The sequence below is a fragment of the Plectropomus leopardus genome, chromosome 3 (genome assembly GCF_026936395.1).
Source record: "Plectropomus leopardus strain MGB_pleo_1.0 chromosome 3, ASM2693639v1, whole genome shotgun sequence".
Taxonomy (NCBI): domain Eukaryota; kingdom Metazoa; phylum Chordata; class Actinopteri; order Perciformes; family Serranidae; genus Plectropomus; species Plectropomus leopardus.
Genome location: NC_142178.1, coordinates 29,471,392 through 29,494,751, shown reverse-complemented (window position 1 = coordinate 29,494,751; position 23,360 = coordinate 29,471,392). Strand labels below are relative to the sequence as shown.

Below are 23,360 nucleotides of genomic sequence, written 5' to 3'. Positions count from 1 at the left end.
AATAAATGACTTGCTCATATGCACTTTCAGCCCTGCATGCCCTTGAGTCTAACGATATGTGCACACAATTAGCACGCTTATTCTGCTTTGAAAGGAGGAATTCACAGGGCTCTCGCCATATGTGTCCTTTTATCAGATGTACTGTAGCTGCTTTACAAGACATGGAATTATGATTTGAATTTTCAACATGAAATAGATTCTCTCATCCAGAACAAAACATCATCTGTGAACTTGACTGAGTAGCTAATACCACCCAGACACAGTACTGGACTATCAGTATATATTTTTAACATGGGGTGGCCTCCGTGAAACTGATACCCAAACTCTGACACTGTCGAAGCATCACTATACAGAGCTCCGGGGCAAAAATGAGCTCTGGGCCCCGATTGACAATCCCAACCCCCCTTCCTCTCGTTCTGTGGGTATTGTGTATGTACTCTGTAGCCTTCAAGTACCCATCAAGTACAGTGCACGCAGTAGACTCCACATGACAGCTTAATTATAGTTCGCCTGGAGCTCTTGAAACCCATTGGCACTCCCATACTGGAGAACTACCTGCCCCCAGGTTCTCTGTCTGCCAATTAGTTTGTGTTTATTTGATTAAACACAAACTTATTTATGCCCCACCTAAGAACGATATCAGCCGAAATAATAACGGGGTTAAAACTAGATGTTAACATGGCTTTAAGATGAGATAATAATGTGAAATGTGTGTCAAGGTGCTTTAGTGGTGCATATTGCCAATCAAATGTATGTATGTGTGTATTCAGATGACAGCGAACTAATCATATTGTTTAGTATAAAAGCTCCAGATTGGCTTTGGTCCTGTGGAATATGTCCAGGAGTACAAATATGAAAACTTATTTCTGGGTTTTAGGACTCATTCCTGCACCAGTCTATTTGGCTGGGATGATATGCAGCTTTTGAGCTGTACCAGAGTTAGCCATAAGCTAATTCACACCTGTAGTCCCTGGGTAGGAAACAGAGACTAATATCTCTGTTATTATTTGCTATATATACTTCTTGTGATCCCCTTCGTGCAGAAGCGTCTGCCAATTATATGTAATGTTAAATAACATTTCATACATCTCTTTGCAGAACAATCATGGTTGCCCTTGATGATCCACAGTCAACAGTTTCATTGGAAGAATTTTCTACCAGCAATAAGCGTGTTCAGTGGATTATGTAGAGTAATCAGGACGCTGTTTCAGGATGACACATAGCTGCTGAAGTTTTTAAATGTCATGTTTCAGTGCTGTGAGCTCCACAAACAAAAGTTCAATTCAGTGTCATTAACCTCCCATGCGGAATAATGACACATATCCTTGTGTAATGATTAAAAGAATACTTTGACATTTTGGGAAATATGATTATTGGCTTTCTCGTGTTGAGTAAGATTAGATGGTTGATACCTCTCACATATGCTGTCATATACAACTATCATCAGTCATGTTTCTATTACTGTTATTATAGTTATCACCTAGCATAGTTTCTGCTGGGGACATGGTGATAACAACTGACTGACTAATATTATAGTAGGGGTTCATCAATCTGCATCGATATATATATTAATATACATATTAAATGAGCAATGATCACCTGTCATTGATGCAAAGTGTAAACATCAATCCATATCATCCTCTTCTAGATGCGCCTTTATTTTTGAAATTCTGTGTCGCAGTAACACAGTGTCAGGCAGATGACGCCAAGCAGACAAGAGAAAGACGATGAGGATATTGGTATTTACTTGGGAGTAAATCATCAGTGTCGACATGTTTTGTTTTCGGAGAAACTCAGGGTTAACAGACAGAGTGCATGTCATATGTACACAAAAGCCATACTTAGGAAACACGATGTACATGCCGGGCACTGCACTTCGCTAGCTTCTTGCTAACGTTACATTAGCTGCTCTGTTTCAACAATGTTAGACGGAAAAAAAACGTGCATGCAGGCTGAAATTCATCCACGCTGTTCTTTCAGGAGATGCTGTGACTTAAACCAGCGGTGAGTAAGAGAAAACATAAATAATACATGTAGTCTGGTGAAGGAAAAGTCCACTAGCCACTAAGCTAATTGATGTAATGTAAAATGACAGTCATGCTAAAAACGTTAGCATATCGTATATGTGGGGGAAACATGACTTGCAAAAGACAGCTGTTCCGTCTTAGCATTAAAAATAAAGGCATGGCAAACAGTTAGCCTGGTTTGGTCCAACGTTCAAAAATATGCCTAAAGCACCTCTAAGGCTTGCTTATTATCAACTCGGTGTATCTGCCATGTAAAAACATGAAGCTATGGTTTTACTAGAGCTGTGTGATTCAGAATTATGCCAGTCAAATAGGATTTGGCTGTTCAATATGAATATTTGATGACTTGCTTACATAGAAACATAGGACATAGAAGTCAAACTAACTGCGCTAACGTTGGGAGAAAAAAAATGATTACTTGACTTGAAGCAACCTCAGTCAACTCTGACTGATGATTTGAATCTCCGAGTATCAAGGGTTAACCCTAGGTTTTGTAATTTGTTTTTAGGAGAGAGCCAGTCTAGCTGTTTCCCCCTGCTGTTAGTTGTTTTTTATGCTAGTTAGCATCTCTAGCTCCATCATACTCTTAAAAAGATATTGAAGTATTCCTTAAAACCACAATCTGAAAACAAATATTTCTTCTTGGCAAGCTAAAGTGACAAAATACACTCGCAGGCAGAATTCTCTAGTGCTTAGAGACAGTGAATTAATGATCTGCTTTTCATGACACAGGCTATGCTGAAATATGTTTTTAATGCAGCTCTGACTCTTAATGCACAGCTATTGCTTCCACAGAGTAGTTTAGTGTAACATGAGATTCCCAAATCAGTCCAGCTCTGTAGAGAGGCTTGTTGAGGAGTATCCAGGCTACTATAAGTACAGTTAAAGTGTAACATGAGCTTCTCGGAGCTGAGCTGAGCTGAGCTGTGCTGTGTTTTGGGCTCTTCTGTCTCAGCGGGCCAGTCTGTGGCCTAGTTTCCCTAGCTACCCTGTCTCTGGAGACAAGGCTAGTCACTGTGAGAAGAGAAAAAGAGAGGGAGGGAGAGAGAACAACACAATCTGTGGCACCCATTGAATCTCATTTGTAATGTTTGTGAAACCAGCTGGAAATGCTTATCTTGTGAGACGAGGGGGAATGAGACTCGGGGTTTTGTCAAAAGGGAAGTGCTCGTCGGACCGTAGGGAAAGCTGGACCGCTGAGTCGCAAACACACATCATCGTGCACACACACAGTGTCCTCCTGTGAACGGTTTTGTGTGTTTGCAGGAGGAGGTGATAAAAGGGAGAGCGAGGTTGGGCATGGCCATGTTTACTTTAAGCTTCTGTTTCCCCCTACAAGTCCCAGTCCCATAACATTTCATTTTCTAGAGACTCCTGTGCAGCGCAGAGGCACAGACTGGAAGACGGTGTTGTTATTTGGCACCATAAAACATCCCTTCAGAGAGCTGTTCCCCACTCAAATATTTATTGGCCTATCAAACACCGAGTGATATCTCGGTGAAAAGGGTCCCCTGTTTTCAGATGCTCACCCTTAACTGTGAGGCTGATGTGTGGAGAGGTTTATGACGGAAGCTTTTTTTTTGGATTGGCCATTGTTTGTGAGTTGGACGGCTAACTGGAAGTGCTCAAGGGCTATGCGTGTGTAAGACAGAGCAGAGGGTGAGTTAGGGTCTTTGCTGACATCTGTGAGTGAAGTCAGGGTTCCCACGGTCATGGAAAACCTACATCTATTTCACTGATCTGTATAACTATCAAGATGAGCATGTTTTTTGACTGAAACAACGCCAAAATTCTTTGATTCACTTTGTTCCTGGATGGACTGTTGGCTACAGCACAACAAAGTGGTTAAAAACATCAGTAAACACTATTTAAACAGACAGAGAAGGAAAGCATTTATATATGCAGCCCACTCAGCTACGGTAGAATCACAAAAATCAAGGAAAGATGACCACAAAATCAAGGGAAAATGACAAAATAAGAACAATCTCAGCGAGTCTACTGTATCAGCTGGCAGGACACTCTGCTTCTGAAACGCTCCCTGAGGGATTGAGGATGGAGCAAAACTGCATCACAGATATAACTTAATCGACATGCATCCGGTGGAATCAGCGGTTAGGGCCGCACAATGTTGTTTCAGCATCAACATTGCGATTCATATTAGTCACATCAAAGGACGTGCAATGTGAAGTAAGGCAAATTTCATTGAAAACGTACACAGTTCTTATTTCCCATGGTTAATACCCACCAAGCCTTCCCCTTCAAGAAAGGTTATACCCCTTTAAGACAGGTTATATGTGACAGAGTGTGTTTGTAATGGGAGGCGAGACTGTCCTCCGTGTGTGTGTCTGTGTTGAAAAGTATCACAACTGGGCCGTCAAGTGCTGCAGACATAGTGAAGCGCATGGTTTCACAAATTGGAATTTGCCTTATCTGTCCTTGAAAAGTCATGAAAAGGTTTTGAGGTTTTGTTTGCAGAGCCCCAACTCCGATACCAACAAAATCTGTGTTTCATGCACTGACACGAGTGGTTGAAAAAAAGTGGCGGATGTTTTCGCACTGTTATTACCGGGACCTCACACATGCTGGGGGTTGTTTTCATGTGCTTTATACCAGATGTTGTTTTTGATTGTGAAGGGTTTTATTTGTCTCCTGCAGCAGTTGGCAGATCTCTTCTCATAGCAAGACGTCTCTGATACTCTTCTGTCTGCATTCTGGGTAAATGCACATGGGCCTCCAGCTCCCTGGCATTGCTCTCAACAGCTTAATTTAGGATGACGTCATCCAGATATGGCGATGCACTTTGGAGAGATAGAGCATGTGTGGGCACGTGGCAGGCTGTGGTTTTGTTTTCATGGGAAAATGACCTGAGCTGATCGTTCTTAACATCACTGGATGTGTCGTGCCGTTTTAGTGCGGTGTGATATGTGTTAAAGACTGAGAGACAGAGGAGGAGGAAGAGAGCAATGGAAAGAAAAAAAGAGACACAGTTGTCTTGCTCGCAGCTCTCTTTATGAGATTACTAGATAGTCAGGGAAATTGGCTAAAAAGTTATTAGAATCAGACTTGTCTGATTAGCATGAGAAGATATTCTTTCTCCACCAAAGCATTTAAGAATGATTTATTCGAAACATTTGATAATAAGATACCCACCAGAAACTAAAATATTTACACAAATACGTCAACTTAAAGGGATACTTTAGTGATTTAGTATTGCCCTTGCGTTAAGTTAGGACCCTCGCTGTTTGGTCCCAGCTTCTACTCCCCAATATAGGTCAAGCTCCAACATCACCAGATCCCACAATTCCCACAATTTAACTTGATAGTGTCTTTTGATGGAAAATGCTAATGTCTTTTTAACTCTATGCCCCAATTTTTTATATCTTTGTGTTGTTGCCACAGTGAGGACATTCCTTTCTTATCTTATGAGAAACGATATTTGTCAATGAAGTTTAATATCTGTAGTGTTGAATTAAGTTACTGTTAGAGCAAACAGAAAATTTCCCTACTGCTGCAGCTTCACATTAAAACATTTAACTGGTGAAAAATGACTTTTATTATGAAGTAGCCACAGGAAATGAAATATGTTTGTCAGTGATGTTAGCACTTTGATATCGTTCATCAAAACAACATAGCGGTTATTTTCAGCATTTGTTGACAGCGGATCAGTTTGCAATATTGTGCCAGGTTTTGGTTTGACTTAGTAGCCAAACCATAGACTTACATTGTAAAAGAAACATCAGTGGATACATTCTTTGACTGTCACAGTCAACGCTGAATGACTTTCACTATCAGCATTTGATCTATTTAGTCTGATAACATTTTGAAAGTCAGCTGTGCGTCTGACAGTCGTTAATGGACTTGCTTAAAGGCTAAACGATGCAAAAGATTCAGGTAATTTTACTTTTTTGGCTTCATCCTGAAGACTTAGTTTGACTGTAGACTTTAATGCAAAAACATTAAAGTATTATCTTTGACCTAGTAAAATCTTATATGTAACAATAAAAGACACATAAGACATTGCTGTGCAGGCACTACACAGGCATACATCTTACTGCATTTACTTATTGGGCCTGTACATTGAAATAACTTTGTAAAAGCTTTGAAAAAAAAGTCCTGGTATCATTTTAATGTTCATAAACAAACTGCAAGTCATTCATCTCTCAAGATGAAGACTTTATGACTTGGGCTTTCCTGCAAAGAACTTGAGACTTGACCTCAAACTTCCTTTTACAGACTTGACACTTGAACTTGACTTGAACTTAAATTGGACTTGTGCCAAAAGACTTAAAAAAAAAAGCCATATGTCCATAGTATTCCTGTTATTTAGCTGAAAGTTGTTACCACAGTTCCTCTGCTGATGCAGGTTATCTTTGTGTGGCACAGGTTATTATATAATACTGTATGGACACAGTTTGGTCCTCTTTGGAGGTCTGTCGGTTGTCTTATATTTGTTTAAAAAGCAGTTAACTGGATTAATTCAAGAAAGGCCTTCCTGTGAAGCAGTGTTTGCGATTGTAAACACTGTTCACATGAATACATGGCCTCTGACCTTCTTTCACCTTTGTTGGGATCTGATACAGAATCACTTCAGAATTGTTCTTTTGTTAAACAGAAATGGTATCAAGACGCCATCAAAGGTGCACAGGACGTGGCTGCTGAATAGACACTTTTCCTCGGCACCCCCTGACTTCCTTGCACCCACCACAAAGGCACAGAAGGCGTAATCGGTCCATTTCAAAGTGGAAGTGACCGCAGTTAAGGCAAAGTTGCGGCGTCGGCCTGGTGTGTGGTTAATAAAGGGCACTGCTTTGGCAGCAGATACAAAAACCCCATCTTTAGGGGATTTTCAGAGACCCCCTGCCAAAGCTTATGAATGGAATCATCCTACAGTTTATTTCACTCTTGTGACATTTTTGTTGGCTTTTGCTGAGAAACAGCTTAGAAGAATTTGTCAGGCTTTATTGTCATTTGTTAACCTCTCTGGCTAAACTGAGAGAATAACTGACTGTATTAGAGTATATTTAGGTTTTGGTTCCATGTGGAAAGACTTAACTCCCATGCAAAGAGTTTTTTTCCAATCTGACTTTTTGTAGTCTGAGCATTTGCACTTTTTATGGTCTGGACGTATGATGTGCGTCTGTTTTATAGTTAGATTTAAATATAGTAGTTTAGGCGGGGTTCACTGCAATTTAGTGGCTAGGCCCACATTCTCTGCCCCTCCGAGCACTGCTCTCTTTTGCCTTCTTCATTTGAAAACTGAGAGACTGGGTCCAGGCTTTCTCTCCGAAACTGTAAGTTATCTCCTATGGTCACTGAATTATGTTTATGATGTTGTTGTTAGAGAAATGATTCTTCAGTCAGAGGGGAAAAGCTGTAAACTCGACATGAATATTCATAGCTATTTCAGAAGAACATGATGAAATAATCAGAGGTCTAATTTGTTCTGTCGTAAGAATTCATGTTTCTCTCTCTGCTTCTGAGCATGAATAAAACTTTTGTTTTCAAGTCCCGCTTCCCTTCCTGGGAATAACGGACGTACAAGGTCTTTTCTTGCTATCTGGGACATTCAAGCCCCCAAAGCCTTCTTTGAATTGTTTAGTTTTTTCCGCCCCTTTTTTTGTGTTTTCCCTGTTTATGAATGAGTTTTTAGACTCCTTTGAAAAGAAAGTTGACATGTCAGAAATGGAGTGTTGGCACGTGACTGCTGTGGAATCTGAGGAAAAACTCGACTAGTCTGTGATCAAGACAGGACTTGTGTTTTCCACTGAATTATTAAATGTCTCTTAAATGAAAGATATTGTTCATCAAAAGCTCAGTATGTTAGATTTAGGGGTTTTTTTGTCACATATAGCAGTGAGGACTGGAGATTGCACTCAACTTCTCCCAGTTAGAGTTCCTTAAGTATTAATTTTTTGGGAGGATTTTGCCTGGAGCTGAATTATTCTCAGTAAAACAAAAGGATCAGCTCATAAAAACACTGAATGAAGCAGTTTCACATTACCAATCAAAGTTTCTCCGATGCTTTTTGGCATGTCAAAGATGGGCGTTATTGTGTGCTCAACTTTTTCTCTGATAACTTAAGCTCCAGACCATCAGGAAGTTTTTTCCAGGGGCTGAAATATCTACAGTTTGCCTTCTCTCCAGAACAAATGGACCTGGTTATTTAAACTGATACAAATACAGTTTAAAAATCCGTATTTTTAGAATGATGCTAGTCTTGAAGAGGCTGCTAACTACAGTAGCCAATACAAAAATGTGAATGGCGCTATCCAGAGCCAGTATGGGTTTGTCCGATTTGGGCTACTGTTGAAACATGGTGGTGCAACATGGCGGACTCCTCCTCCCCACGTAGATCGAAAACATCTCATTCTAAGCAAACAAAAACACAACTATTCTTATTTTCAGGTTATTATAAACTAAAGAAAAGGTATATTATAATTCCATTTCTGCCAGTATATCCCCCTGAAGGCTTATTTTGGCTCAGTGTTAGATATGTATACAGTATATGATCATTTCATACGTATTTGTGCACGTTTTCTGAAAGCTTATGGACCAAACAGATCAATACTGGAGAACGTGATGGAAGTGTAGCATATAGTTAAGCAAGGTATGACCGTAGTAGATGACATTTTTAAAAAAGGTGAAATGGAGCGAAACTTCATAGACCACCTTCATCACAGCGCTGCCGCTGTTGCATTTTTAGTAGCACTAAAACTGTGGTACATGTGGTCAAACCTACTCATATTAGGCTCTTTATAGTCATCTACAGTGAGTTATGGCTCAGCCTCCTCATTGTTTCCCAAATCCCTCGATGATCATATCAGTTTCCAACACCTTCCTGTTTCCAAATGGAGGCGTGTTCATTAACAGCTGAGTGTTAGAAATCGACGCATCATGCTTCTCCACGTGATGTTGCCTCCTCGCCCAAATCTCAACCTTCATGTTGGAATGGCTGCAATGCTTTATTGGTCCGGACTTGCCTTCTGTGCAAGGAGTCATAAGATAAACTTGGACTTCCTTATCTTGATTTCTGTGGTTCGATTGCTGCCACAAGGACAAGGAAGATAAATTGGAGACTTGTTTTCAATGTCGTTTTCATGCTTGCAAATAACTGGATTTGTTGCTGTGAAAATGGCTCATTTGATTTAATCTTATATTATGGATATTGCATAATTGAGAGATTATATATTAACTGACGTGTCAGGGAGTCATTTGTTTTTGTAACTGTTACATTACCTCTTTTTATCATTCATGAATAGTATATAGATATTTAATAAATGGGTTACAGCACATTATTACAAAGGTGTGAGGAGCTCTAAGGGTTAATTAACAATTTGAACCCTGAGAAAATTGGTGCGATTTCTTTCAAAAACATGGGAATAAAGGCAATGAGCGACTTCTGAACTGTATTTATAGTTAACATTTTTTACATGTCTAAGATTATGTCACAGAATTAACATCACTTTTAAGCACTTTTTTTCAGGTCATTTCCTTGTTTTTGAAAGAAATCAAGCACATTTGCTCAGGTTTTAAAGGGTTAATGCATTTGTCAACAACTGTAACTCCTCATGTGCCTAGCCATGTGTGGGTGCACACAGCTGAATGAATGACAATCCAATGGAGTAAAAAACAGTGATAATAATATAAAATGTGTCTTCATAGTAGAAGTTCTAAGTGTTGACCAATACTTTTTATTAATAAAAACTTAAAAATGTCCTTATATCTGCTTATATTACATTATAGTGTGTTAGAATTGTTTATATACTGCTTGTAGATGCTAAATTGTGGTACAGTGTTACATATTTTGTTCAACAGATGCTTGATTGAGGGCATTTTGGCTGCACTTAGCACTCACGACTGAATGTGCTTGAGCTCTGAGTCAGTCCATGTCGGCTTATTTTAGTTGTTGCGTGAGTGTGTCCCATTCCTCATGAAAAGGTAAAAAAACAGCTACCATGTAACACGCAAACTGAGACTCAGATTTCATTATGGACAGATAAGAGGATGTTTACTGCTAGATGTCTCTTCATTCAGAGTGAGAGGCAGCAGCCCAGACTGTTGTAATTTACTGGGAGTGTTGAGTGAATAGAGTCTATTCTGGGGACTGGGGGGGCATTAGGTTTAAGCTTGATATTTTGGGCATGGGCAGACCGTGGATGGTTTTTGGTTGTGTTTTCCACTGCGGTTGCCATCACATACCCATCTGCTTCTGGGGTTTGGATCGTGTCAGACAGTCCACATCTTCCAGCCTGGCTGCTATCTTACACCTCAGCTCAGCATGGATTTGCTTCTGAGTCGAATACAGTAGCCCAGAGGCATTATGGGAGGAGTTTGTGGAGCACTCAAATAGAACCGCATAGTGGAAGTGGAGTAAGTTCCACATAGATTCATGACTAATGTGTACAGTACATTAAAGCCTGACCAGACAAAGAAATCATATTCCTCTGTCTGCTCTGTAGAGTGCCCGCGTAAGGAGGCTCATAACCTGGCAAAGAGTTAGCATTTCAGCACCTCGTCTTAAGTCAGTGAGTTTTTTGAATGGACTTTTGTTTAGTAGCTTGAAAAAAGGTCTGTGGTTAACACAACCAGAATTAGAAGCACATACTCCACTTTATTATAAAGCCATGCAAGTTACTGCATTGGCAACAACATGGTCCTAGAAATATTTAACAATAAAAGGCTTTGTGTTAACAACTGCAGGGATTCTGTCTGTTCAAAAACGGTCTCAGAGGGCTTTGATTTTGAAACGGAAACAGGAAAGGTTGAGTAAAACAGATATATTTGTGTTTCCTCATGTCTGTGACAGATACAGACATTGAAACTGAAGTAAAAAGATGGTACACTGTCATTATAATTATCAAAACACAGTCTTCACTGTCTGTTTTTGCTGACAACTGCAAGCATCACATGAAAAAAACCCCAGTGAGACTCTCTAGATATGCCGCAGCTGAGAATCAGCTGAGCAGTGCCTGAATAGCACTGCTCACGCCAGCAGTGTGGCTGCTCTAACCTGTTAACATGGGTACCGAAATAAGAAACATCTGGTTTGGTGACGAACACGCACTGCTCACGCATGCAGTGTGGCATGGGTGTCATGGTCAGGCGAGAAAAACAGTCAGGAGATCACCAAAGTTGGCCGACTGATCGGCATTGCCGTCCATAAAGCCGCATCACAACAGTGGATAAATGCTGAATGTTAACCAATATATTTATGGGATTTTTTAAAGCACTAAAACATACATTTTGGTATTATCCTCAAAATTGTATATATTGTACTTCCATGCACTCCAACAAGCTCTGACAAGTGCTGGGGCAGCTCCGCTATTCCCTCTGGGGCATTTCTTTCTGAGTCATTTAAATAAGTCCCATCAGTGTTGACTGGTATGCACTAATAGCATAAAGATATTTTGGGTATTTGTGTCAGTGAAGTCAAGTCTGGCCTTTACATAAAGCTTTAAAAGCTAGGATGAAGCCCCACCAGTCACCTTAGCCACCAGTTAATTCACTCTTCCATTTGTGCCCTTTCAGTTTTCTAAAATGTGCGCTCTTTTCTCTAAGAGATGCTTTGTTAATGAGCAATAAAAGTTGCAAAGACACTTGGAATTATAGCTGACTGTGGCAGTAAGCCAGTTTTTGACTTTTGTGATTTTTGTGACTTGCTGGTACCCCGGGGAGGACATTTTCATAGCAATAAATGCCAACGCTAATCGCTGTGTTGACACCCCACTGTGCTAAGAACAAGTTTGTCAGTGTAGTGTGACAGTCACAGCGTCTGGATGCCAGTAACTGTGTTTGCATGGGGGTGAACATACTGGGGTGGCTCCATGCCAGCAGCAGCCGAGCCCCTTCCAGCAGCAACAAGGCCTTTTAACCCTCGGCTTTGTTGTGGAACCTCTTTTGTTTCAAGCTCCTGCCCTTCGTACGTCAACGTCAGGGTCTTTCACTCGACCTCATTCATCTCGGCTCTGCTCCGAAGGCTCTTGGCAGGTACAGGGGGTTGGAGTGACAGCGTAAGATCAGTCAGAAAGATGGAGTCTTCTGCAATAAGGAGCAGGAATGCCTCACCAGGGAAACACATTGCCTTTATTTAATCTGAATGCTATACAAGAGGCAAAGTCAATTCTCTCTGTGTTCACGGCGGCTTGATGCTAAGTGGATTTCTATTTGCGCTGTGTTTGGGCCACTTAGCTGGAATTCTTTGGCTGGTTGACAACATCTTGTTTTATTGCAAATCACTTCATAATGGCTATTTTAGCTGTACGTTGAGTACATGCCAGATCTATACAGCTTTGAAGTGCTCAGTACAAAATATATCCGGAAACAGCATGGATGCTTTTTGTACAGGCTGCTGTGATCTGGCAACAACAATAAAAAAAGCAAATCTATGTCATATCCTAATTAAAAATCATGAGTTTGTAATGATAAAAGCAAAGGTAGAGTACCAGTCAGAATAAAATGTCCAGTGTTACCAGTTTATGTGGTACACCTGTGGAGTCTCATAATACCTCTGTCTGTCCTTGCCAGAAAGACAAAAGTGATGCATGTTGGTGGGATTGAGGCCTTAAAACAGTCACTACAGGTGTACCCAATAAACTGTAAATTCAGTGTAATTTCCTCTTCCAGACCTTGTATCATAATATTATAACTTACCTGTTGGAGTAGTTTGGTAACCAGAACCTTTTGCTGAACAAGTGTATATCAGCAGATGAAAGATCCCACCTTCTCTTAACGTCTCTGATGAAAAATTCCTGGCCTCTGGATGTATAACCTTGGTTATCTATGTTTCATTAGATCAGAAATGATGGCAGCATCACTTACCTCCTCTTGACGGATAAATGGACTCTGTCTCAATCTTATCAGGCCTCCCAGGGCTGCAGCATTGCTGGAGCCAAGGGTAAAGGCCAGCAGGTCAGTGTGCTGACAAAGGAGGGATGATGTCACCATCTATCCCGAAGTATCAGCCGCTGACAGATTTATGAGTGTGTGTCACTGAAGGTCCATGTCGGGGCATTTGGTCCTGGACTGTGTAAGCATGTTGCTTGTGAGTTTGTTGGTACTACAGATGCATGCCATTGCAATCAGTCCATAGCATTTATTGTTTTGAATGCTAATAATGTTGAGTGATAGATCAGTTGATTGACAGAAAATGACTGCCAGTATAATCTATTGATTGTTAGTCATTTATCATGCAAAAATGAAAAACATTCGCGAGTTGCAGCTCCTCAAATGTGAGGATTGGTTACTTTTACATGTCAGTTAATTCTTTAAAACCTAGTTTGACATCTGTTTTCTTGTGCTGCGTTCAGACACCTCTCACAAGCTATTTAACCATTTAAAACCTGATCAAATTGGTTTAATTTCTATAAAAAACAAACAAACTATGGGCACAAAAAAGGAACGACCAACTTGGCAAGAGATGTCTCACAAATTGCAAGAAATTAGTAAAAGGTTACGAAGAACGACCTGAAAATTTGTTTTATAATAATTATTAGAAAATTATCAAAAATAGGGGAAAATGCCCAGAAAACTACATTCATAATAATTCTAATTATATATTTGACATTATGTTACAGAAAAAAAAAATATATATATATATATATATATATATATATATATATATATATATATATATATATATCTTTTTATACTTATTTTATACTTTTTTCATGCCATTTTGTTTTTTGTTTTTGTTTTTTACTTTTATTTTGTCATTTTCTTGTAATGTTTGTTTTTTTTAGGTAACCTAATTTTAAAAATATGATTATAAGATGAACACAATATATAGTTTTCTGGAATTTTTCTCTATTTTATAATATATAATAATTGCCCCAGCTAACTTTCATGTCACTTTTTGTCACCTTTTACAAATTTTTGTTTTTGCCATTTCTTGCCAAGTTGCTCATTGCATTTTTCTCCATATTTAAAAAAAATCAAACCAATTTTCTCAGATTTCAGAGTTTTAAGTGCCTGCATAAGAAAACTGACATCAATCCAGGTGTTTAAGGCTTAATACCTTTTGGTTTTGCACTGTTGGCTGGACAAAACAAGCCTATTAAAAACTAATGTAAAAATTTAGTTTTAGCCCAAATGTTAACTCTCTCCTGCTTTTCTTTTCTTGATAGGTATATCTCATCAATGTCACCTACTCTGACAACACCTCGCACATCATCTACAGAAGATACAGCAAATTCTTTGACCTACAGGTAATCTTTCGCCATTATATGCTTCCCTGCATGCTCCTTGCGGGGCGTGTTTGCAGAGAAATCCCTAATTACATCGACTCAGATGCATTTTGAACATGTCAACCCTGTGAACTTGCAGCATTGTTTTGTATGGATTAATGTGTAAGCCTTGTGACTGTTCACTGCCGCCGTGTCTATGCCTGTGTTCTCCACACCTCGTCGCCTCAATGAATCAATGTGTGTGTTAGTAATTGGTCGGGGAGCGGTGGAGACATGGTTTGTATCCCTCAGCCTCGTAGAGATGCAGCAATGCGCCGCATCTCTCTCTGCTCTCTTTATATCGCCACCCCTCCTTTCTGCTCTCCCCCTCTCTCATCTAATCTCTGCCTTACCCTCAAAACGTCAGGGAGCTGACAGACCTTTTTTATAGTACAAGCAAGAAATCCACATGGAAGTCATTTTAATGTACCATGCTTTATAGTGGGTCGCCGTTTGATTCTCCAGCGCAGGCTGCTCTGATTGGTGGGTTCTTTAAATATACTCTTATACGGAGGAGGTCTTTTTCTGTTTTCTTGGCTCGGATGCTTCACTCTAATGTTTAAAGTGTCGAGGTCTCTCTTCGGGACTATTTATTTTGGAACAGAGCAGGAGTTGCAGTGAAAACCCTGCCCTGTGTCTCTCACATTGACTATTCCATACTGAGGCAATGTTTGTATGCATTTATGTGCCTTGCACCCTCGGCCCACTGCAAGCTGATACCATATGTATATTGGACCAGAGGTCTCCGGGTCACCAGTGAATATGAAAGGGCTGTAGTGAGAGAGGTACGGGGGGCACATCTCAATAGCCCCAGTGTGCAAGTCCAGCAGGAAATGATGTTTCAATCAGTGGAGGAAAGGTCCTTTCTGAAAGGTCCCATTGATAAGCCGAGGGGCAGTGTGAGGTGGAAAATAGACGCCCCCCTGCAACTGATTACTCCCAACGTAGAATAAAGGACAGAGGTAGAATAATAAACACATTCTGGAAAAGTCTGAGACATAGGTGTGGATGTGTGTCGTCCTCCCGATATTCAGCCCCTCTAAATTGCCTGGGAGGAAACTAATGAACCTTAATGGTTCATGGATGGCTTGGCACAAAATCACTCCCAGTCAGCAGCGGCAAGATTGATTTTGTTAGCTTTGTCAGATGGCGTGGGGCAAAGGTCACCCAAATTGGTTGCGCTTTATTGAGTTGTCAGAGACAGCGGCTCTCACATGGCCAAAGTTTGGCAAAGTTTGGCCAGGCTGCTGTTAACTGAGTTCTATTGTGCAAAACCCCTTGCTACATATTTATGGGATTTACCAGATGTCCCTTTTAAAGCGTACTGCAATATATCACCACCAGAACTGCATCGCTCACATCCTACTTTGCCTGGTTCCTTGATGTTTCCATTTGCACTGTGACACTCATGAATAAAACTACCACTGGCAATACTGACAGACTGGCTTTCTAATGCTCAGTAATCCTCTGTCTCTGCCGGTATATGGGCCGAAAGTAAAGTCCTCTCTGCCAGCCTTTGAACTCCCTAGATTCCTTTGATGGTCGTGTTTGATCCTATTGTTTTCAGAGCAACCTGGAGCCTCTCCTGTCCAAACATTTATCTGGTGCAGAGACCCGCTGCTCTCAGCGGCCCCACTAACCCTAGGGGGAGAAAAACATGGATGGCCGCTCTGAAACCATTGGAGAGTGCTTTAACCGAAGCTTTGGCAAAGATCGCTGGGGATTTCAAGACTGTGTCCTAGTAATAACCAGAACAGGCTGTCTTCCTGGAAACACACTGGCCCTGGTTCTGGGCTGGCGTCAAGAATAAGAGGGGCCACAGATGTTGTTTTGACTGACTTTGTTTAGATTTTTTTACCCAAACTCAACTCTTCATGTAATGCGTAGAATGCATGAACATAAAAGCTGCACTGAAATTGGCGAGCGTACGTAATTTTCACAGGAAAACCCACTAAAAATAGGAAATAGACTCGTTTCCCATTGCCATTGGACCAGAGCCTATCGCAGCACTTTGCTGGAGACAAGTACATCTTTCTGTTTTTATTTTTTGTCATGTCACGTTCCATATCATGGACAGTCCAGAAAACAGGTTAGTAGACAGTAGAAAGCAGCGTGGAGACCAGTGAAAATGATATAATGGTCACTCCTTTTTTTCTTAAACATCTCTGCCTTAGCCAGTCTCTCTCAAACTCGACTACATTTGGAACAATGTTCGAGCGCTGCTTGGATGGAGGTGGATGGTATTTTGTGCTCGACTGTTGTTGCATTGTGCTGGCAAAGTGGCTAAAATTAGGAATAAACATTTTGAGTGATTTCCATTGTAGAATACTTGTTTTACTATGTTATAGTCTTTGTGCACTTGCAAAATAAAAGCTTAAGAGTAAGAATAGGAATGTAAATTGGCCAATAACAGAAAACAAGTGCAGTTTTAAATTCCTTTATTGAACAATTAAATTTCAATCAGCCTATTAATATTAAAGCATAAATTTAAAGTTAAGCAAACTTCCTGTTGCTTTTTCATCACTGCTGATTAGAGCCAATCGGAGCCGGAGTTGATATATAGGCTACCTGTGACTACTGCAGAGTCATTTGACACAGGAATAAATGCTGATTGTAACCTTTCTATTTAAAATAAAAAAGCCAGATGTTAATGGGTGATTAAAGTTTTTTTTTGTCCAGTGGGAAAGGGGCTTCAGACACATACATAAAAAGTTGTGTGATGAACTGAATTTAGCACTTACCATTCAATGTCTGTTCGTCTCAGTCTGTATCACCCTTAAATCAGCGTTTCACATGATTGCTGTCTGCCAATACCTCCCAGAAATTATGAAATTTAATGGATCCAGTCATGCTTTAAAGTGCCTCTGCCATTTTGAAGCCAGAGATGTAGAGAATGTGTTAAGGTAAAAATAATCAGAGCCATGTAAGCGCTATTTAGTGGCCCTCTGTGAAAAAGAAGTAATTCACGGCTAATAGAATGAATATATTAATGCAAAATGTAGCCAGAATTGCCCTGTGGGGAGACATTTTGTCTGTGTACTTTTATTCTGTTAAGAGTGGGTTGGATCACACACTGTCCACTTCTTTGGGGAGAAAGTAGGATCTCTCTTTCCGCCATCCTTTGCCATAGTATTTCTATTAGTTCTTTATTTGACGGAAGTTTGGAGGGCTAAAGTTGAACTGCTAAAAGGTGGATTTTTTTTTTTGCTATTACTGATACTTCACCAGTTGAACAATTGACATAACTCAATTATAGGCAGGAAACAAGGAAAACAAAAGCAGGTCAAGAAACATTGTCTTTCACATACACATGATAGCCACATCAAAAAGTACAGTATGTCCTAGAGTGGACATTTTAATCAATTTTCATATTCAAGTACTCACATTAATATAGAGTACTTGAGTACTTGTTAAATAAAAAATCTAATGTCAGAATGGGAATGTAAATTGGCCAATAATGAAAAACAAGTGAAATTTTAAATTCATTTTTTGAACATTGAGCTTGAGTTAGCTTAGTAAACCGTAAATTAAAAGCTTACCCAAGAAAAATCAGCAAACTTTCTGTTGCTGCCATTACACGGGTTAAACACAGCACTGAAAGACTATCTTCAGAGCTACTCTCCTCCTGGTCAGTACAACATGTTAGGAAAAGCTAAAACAGTAGCTAACATGTGACACTGAGCCGTTAAACGATCCCAAAAAACCGAAACGGAAGTGAGTAGAGCAAACAAACAGCTAAAGTCAAGAGTGTGTGAGACTCACACTCCCGCAGCAGTAATTATCTGTCTCATAATAAACAGAGAGAGGGTGTCAGCAGGGCTGGGAGGCACTAAGTGAAGCAATACACTGTGCACAGCTAAAAAAAAAAAAGGTTTTTACACATTTAAAAAAATAATTAATAAAATAAATAAGCCATGTTCACACGTAAGAGGTTGGGTAGCAAATTCTCCGCACATCAAATCAACTATGATGTCCAAATTGAGTAGTAATGCCCATCCCTAGTTTGTACATCACCTAAATATTCAGAATACTGCATGCCTTAGCGATCACCATCTCCACACCCTTGCATATTTTCTGTTGAGCTCATCTTCCTTGTCATCTTCCTGGCTGCTCTGCTGTGCACTGATGTGGTTTTGTCTCAGCCAAACTAGTGAGTCAAACAGTTTGTCCTTCTGTCAGAAGTCTCCGCCCAAGTTACTCACCATCATTGAAGAAACCGGGACATGGAGAGAAACAGGTCGGCCTGAGGGAGGAACGGAGCAATGAGGAGTCAGAGTAGGATGATGATTATTGTTGTGGTGATAATGAGGCAGAGGAGGGCAGTGATGAAAGATATGAAAGCAATGATGGTAATGAGAAAGCCAGCAACACTAGTGGTGCAGATGACTAAGACTGAGGCTGTTGATGCTGACGACACTGATGATGCAGATGGGAGGAAATAAAGATGTTGTGATATTGTGGGTTTCTTCAGGGTCACTTGTTACAAAGTCGCCTTCATAAGTTTGAGGAACCTCTGAGGAGTGGGTGATGCGCCCTGGGTGTCCTTGGGCCCCTGAGCGAAGTTGGCATATTTAAAGCTGCGGCGTGGCTCACCATCTGAAAGAAGGACACGCTCTGACTCAAGCTTTTTACGAGGCATTTCGGTTTATATTCTGTCCGCACGCGCTCACACAAACCCTCTCTTTTCTGTTTCCAAGTCTGCCCTCGTATGAGCCTCCCCAAAGCAACTGAATATTTAGTTTCGGGGAGATTTTCATGTTACATCTCTCCAGCTTCTCTTTTTTTCAGTGTTTAGTGAATCTTTGAAGAACCAACAGACGATATTAGATTGATTTGCACCGAGAATCATTCTCAAGGTCAGTATTCAGTTTGGAAATAGCTTTACAGATGCTAGCAGCAGGCTTTCGGCACACAGCATCTTCTATTCAGCGCAGAAAATTATACAGTAGCTGTGGTCAAAGCGCTTAAGAGGAAGGTCACTGAATTGGGAATCTCTAACCTCTAAGTGGGCCGTCTGATGGAAACATATGTCTAGACCACAAGGCATTATCGGTATGCCATCCTCGAGGATAAATTGCTGAATAGCGGGGCCACTAGCTCAGCCTCTTTGTCCTTGAGGTGTTCTGTGGACATACTGTAACTCAGTCGAATGAGGGAGCCCATTGTTTCAGGTTGAGGATAAAGGAGTATTTTATTTAATTTATGTGTGCGAGAGAGAGAGAGGAGTAGGAAACATAGTTTTAAGCCCCGTCTGAGAGGTGGAGGAAGGACACCTACACGCCAAACACAGGAACTGTTCTTGTGAGTTACAATCGTTCATTTGACAGGACGGCCCTGGCCAGGTCCTTGCTGGGTTGGGAGCGGAGGGGGGAAAGTATGCAGTGTTTCCCACAGCCGTGGCGAAGGGATCAGGAGAGTGGGCTAAATTTAGGATGAATGAGCACAGTTCAGCCGTTTGTGGGACATTTCCACGGCTTAAAAAACTCAGCAGTGTGACTGTGAGGTGACTGGGACACATTCAGGGACAGACAGAAGATAGAGAAGTGTCCAGAGTGGACAGAGCAAACTTGAGGTTTTATGTATGATGTCCATCAGAAATTTGATTGAAAAAAACTTTTAATAGGGATATCTGAAAAGATGACAAAGAGATGAGATTTTCTGATTAAAACAGTTTTGAAAACAAGCCATGCTGGATACAAAGCTGCAGGCTAGTTAATCTAAAGATAAAGGGGCTTGTAAACTGAGCTTGTTAAATAAACCTAATCAACAAAGCACCTAGAGAGCACATGACAGGCCTTCACAATCCTCTAAATTAGTTTATTTATTAGAAAATGTTAAAAAATGTTATTTGGTAGGCTTGGCTGAGTTGGGTCTGCATGAATAAAAGACAGTAATGGGATATGTGTGCAATGTTTTGAACTAATTTATGACTTAGTTTATGACTAATTAGCAAAAAAAAGCAACCATCCTTAAGAGATACCTGAAGCAACAGTCACTATTCTATATTGACAATGGATCAATGGATTGAATAATAGAGAGATGAAGTTCCTCCCCTTCCCATCGGACCTTATTTGAATAATGCCATGAATTACACATTAAGTGTTTGTCAATTGAAAAGATACTTTTGAAAGTATTCAGTTTGTTATAAAACTGTTGAGATATAACAATGTGAAAATATACATAAGTTGCACATATGATGCCTGTGTTTTTGGTATGAGGATATACTCTTTCTATATATAATGTTGTAGTTGTGTCATTGCACCTTTTAGTTTTGTGTGAAACGGCGCAGTGAACTGTATCCCTTGTCTGCCTTTAGACATGTTTTATTACTTGTAAGACTATTGTTTTATTTTATTGTATTTATTTGTTGTTTCTGCTGGTGTTAGATTTTAGTGTCCTATTTTATTGTTGCTTCACCAGGACCTCAGTACTTAGTTTTGTTCACGCTCATGAACCTCTGTTCTCTGGAATGACAACAAACCTTGTTGAATCTTGAATCTTGAATATGTCACCAACAATAGCTGGCTAGCTTGTTAGGTAACTTAGCTATTTTCCACGCACCAATGTAACGTCTTTTTACTTGAAAAAGACCAGCGACTCGAAAGAACGAGCAAGACCCGTTGCTCGTGTAAGTACATCCTTGCATGACACTTGCAGGCTTCACAGCTTCACCATGAGAGAAAAATATGATGTCACCTTGCAACTTTTGTATTTTTTACAGTTACATATTTCTTATATTTCAGAAGTTTTGCAATGAACTGCAACTTTCTGGACTTGCAAAATGACAAATGTGTAATTCTTGGCACTATTCAACCAGGCTGAAAAAAAGTAGTTGCCTCTTGCTTTTTAATATCCTATATTTTCTCCAAAGTGAGGTACCGTGGTGGTCCAGAACAAGTGACGTTATCTCTAAATGGTAGCTGTTGCTCATATTGACAAACCCACAGTGAAATATCACCCATATCTGCAATTTCTCTCAGCTCTGAAGAGCCTTTAGCCTCTTTAAGTTCATTTCCTCAGTTTTCCAGCCTGAAAATCCCGCTCACATCAACCTCAGCAGCAAGTAGCTTTGGTTTTAGTTGAGAAATTTAGATTCTAGATAGATATTCTGGTTCGATGTTGCCATGTAGAAAGTGGTGGATAATCGCTCGTGGATTTATTCAACTTAGCCTCATCCATGGCTATGTAGTGAGGGTCTTGTTTCATGAAGTGCAGTCAACAACACACCAAGAAAAAGGCGAGTAGACTATTGCCAGATCACATCTCATAAAGCAGTCACGTTTGAATCACCTGAAGAAGATGTTGATTGGACATCAATATGCATAAATCAATACAGATCTGTTATTTTTCCAAACAGCAAATCTCAAACCTCCTATTCAGGATGATTTACACTAAGTGAAGAAGCAGACTTAAATAACAGACAGTGTGCTGTAGTAGATCAATACAGCTATCACTCTTAAGTTCGAAGCTCAGGCCTTTGCTACATTGATCCTGTATATTTATATGGAGTGTGTGGAGAAGAGTGGAAGTATTGTTCCTCTCTGGGCTTGTGTTCTTCATGTCGAGGCGGAGAGGCCCTCCCAGTGCGTGTAGGAGCATGAAGGCAGAGGAAGACGCGCTGGGAGTTCATGAAGAAGAAGTGTCTGTCAGTTATTCCCTATTGTCACATCTTTTTTTAGCAGGACTCTCAAGAGGTCATTGCATGTTCAATCATCTATTTCTTAGTTTAGAAGTTTTGTATATCCCTCCTCTCTTACATCCATGTCAGACTCCTTCTCTCATGACTTCTGCTGGTGGTTATCACCATATATGATTTACATTCAATATATACTGAACCGGCCAAGTATATAGTCCCTGTTTGCTTCCTGTGTTTACACTGCTGCCTGTTATCTGGAGACGTATGTGGCAGCTGACAGACGTCCGCCGCTGCTCTCTATCCGTCTCCGTCTTGTTTTCTTTCCTTCTCTTCTCTCTGCTCGGCTGGACAGCCCTCATGTTTCTGTTCAGCTCAAGGTCTCCTCTGCTCAAACAGGATGGGGAGGAGAGTCAATGAAAACTTTTGAGCTCTTGTGCTCCTGGATATTTGGCAGCTCTGCCTCACATTGAGCCTTGAACAGAGAGAGGGCTGCTCAAGGTTTTTTCTTTTTCATTGCATTTCTAGCCAAGCCTCCGCTGCCTTTGTTCTCCATTTGATAAATCATGCTGTACTCATTTTATACTCCTACTGTATCTTTTTGGGCGAGGGCCAGGGTTGTTTTTGTTCTGCATATGTGGATATTGAGCACAGAGCACTTTGCACTGTTGAATGACTGAAGGACCTATGTTATCAACGACATGTGATGAAAAGGAATGTTAAAACAGCATGAAGTGAATTCCTTGATGTGTAGGAACAAGTCAGGGATAAGAGGACTTCTGACATTTCTCCTCTCTTATATTAAGTCAGTGAACATTAGAAATGTCATATTGACACTCATAGAAAAAATAGAGTCCTGCCTGCTTGCTGGATCAATGATAACATGTTTATATGCCATTCATAGCTCTTGCATTCAAACATACAGGCCCTTGTCTTAACAGTTACTTTTAAAAACCACCGTGAGTAGCTTTTCAATATTTCCAGCTTTAGCACCCAGTAGTGGTTGTAACAAAAACAAGGGTGTTGAACTTTCTTTGAGCCATACTGGGCCCTAAAGGTGCCCTTTGGAGTTTTTTCAAAAACAAACAAAAGTCACGTTCATACTCCCTGAAATTCGGTATTCTTAAAGTCTGTGTTACATATATTTTCTTTTCCCATAAAACATTTGCAAAAGCAACTTTTAAAATTTGTTAGCTTGCAGTCTTTTTCTTTACTGCATTTTTAGGACATTGCTATGTTTCTAGGCATCAGCTATCAGTTAGCAAGGTAGCATGAAAAGCATGTTAGGAATATGTATCGTGCCGCCTGCGTTTATGTGCATCCTCATACAAAAAAAACGGGCCCACTTTCAAAATCATTGGTCCAAAGTGCTTTTAGTAGTCCAAAACTGCTTGGGTGTCCCTTTGTCCCACACCAATTTGACCAGGGAACACTGAGAACTAGTGACAAATAGGCTATGCCAATTTTCACAGTACACTT

At 40.3% G+C, this 23,360-nt stretch overlaps 1 protein-coding gene across 8 annotated transcripts in view; it reads left to right on the top strand.

The window, feature by feature from the left end:
* The window catches only part of sh3pxd2aa (SH3 and PX domains 2Aa), a 133,321-nt gene that overhangs the window by 6,050 nt on the left and 103,911 nt on the right, over nucleotides 1–23,360 (top strand). For all 8 annotated transcript variants that reach the window (XM_088075996.1, XM_088075999.1, XM_088075998.1 and 5 more), the window contains one exon: nucleotides 14,150–14,230. In XM_088075996.1, the coding sequence (XP_087932122.1) occupies nucleotides 14,150–14,230 (81 nt within the window). The remainder of the gene's footprint in view (nucleotides 1–14,149; nucleotides 14,231–23,360) is intronic.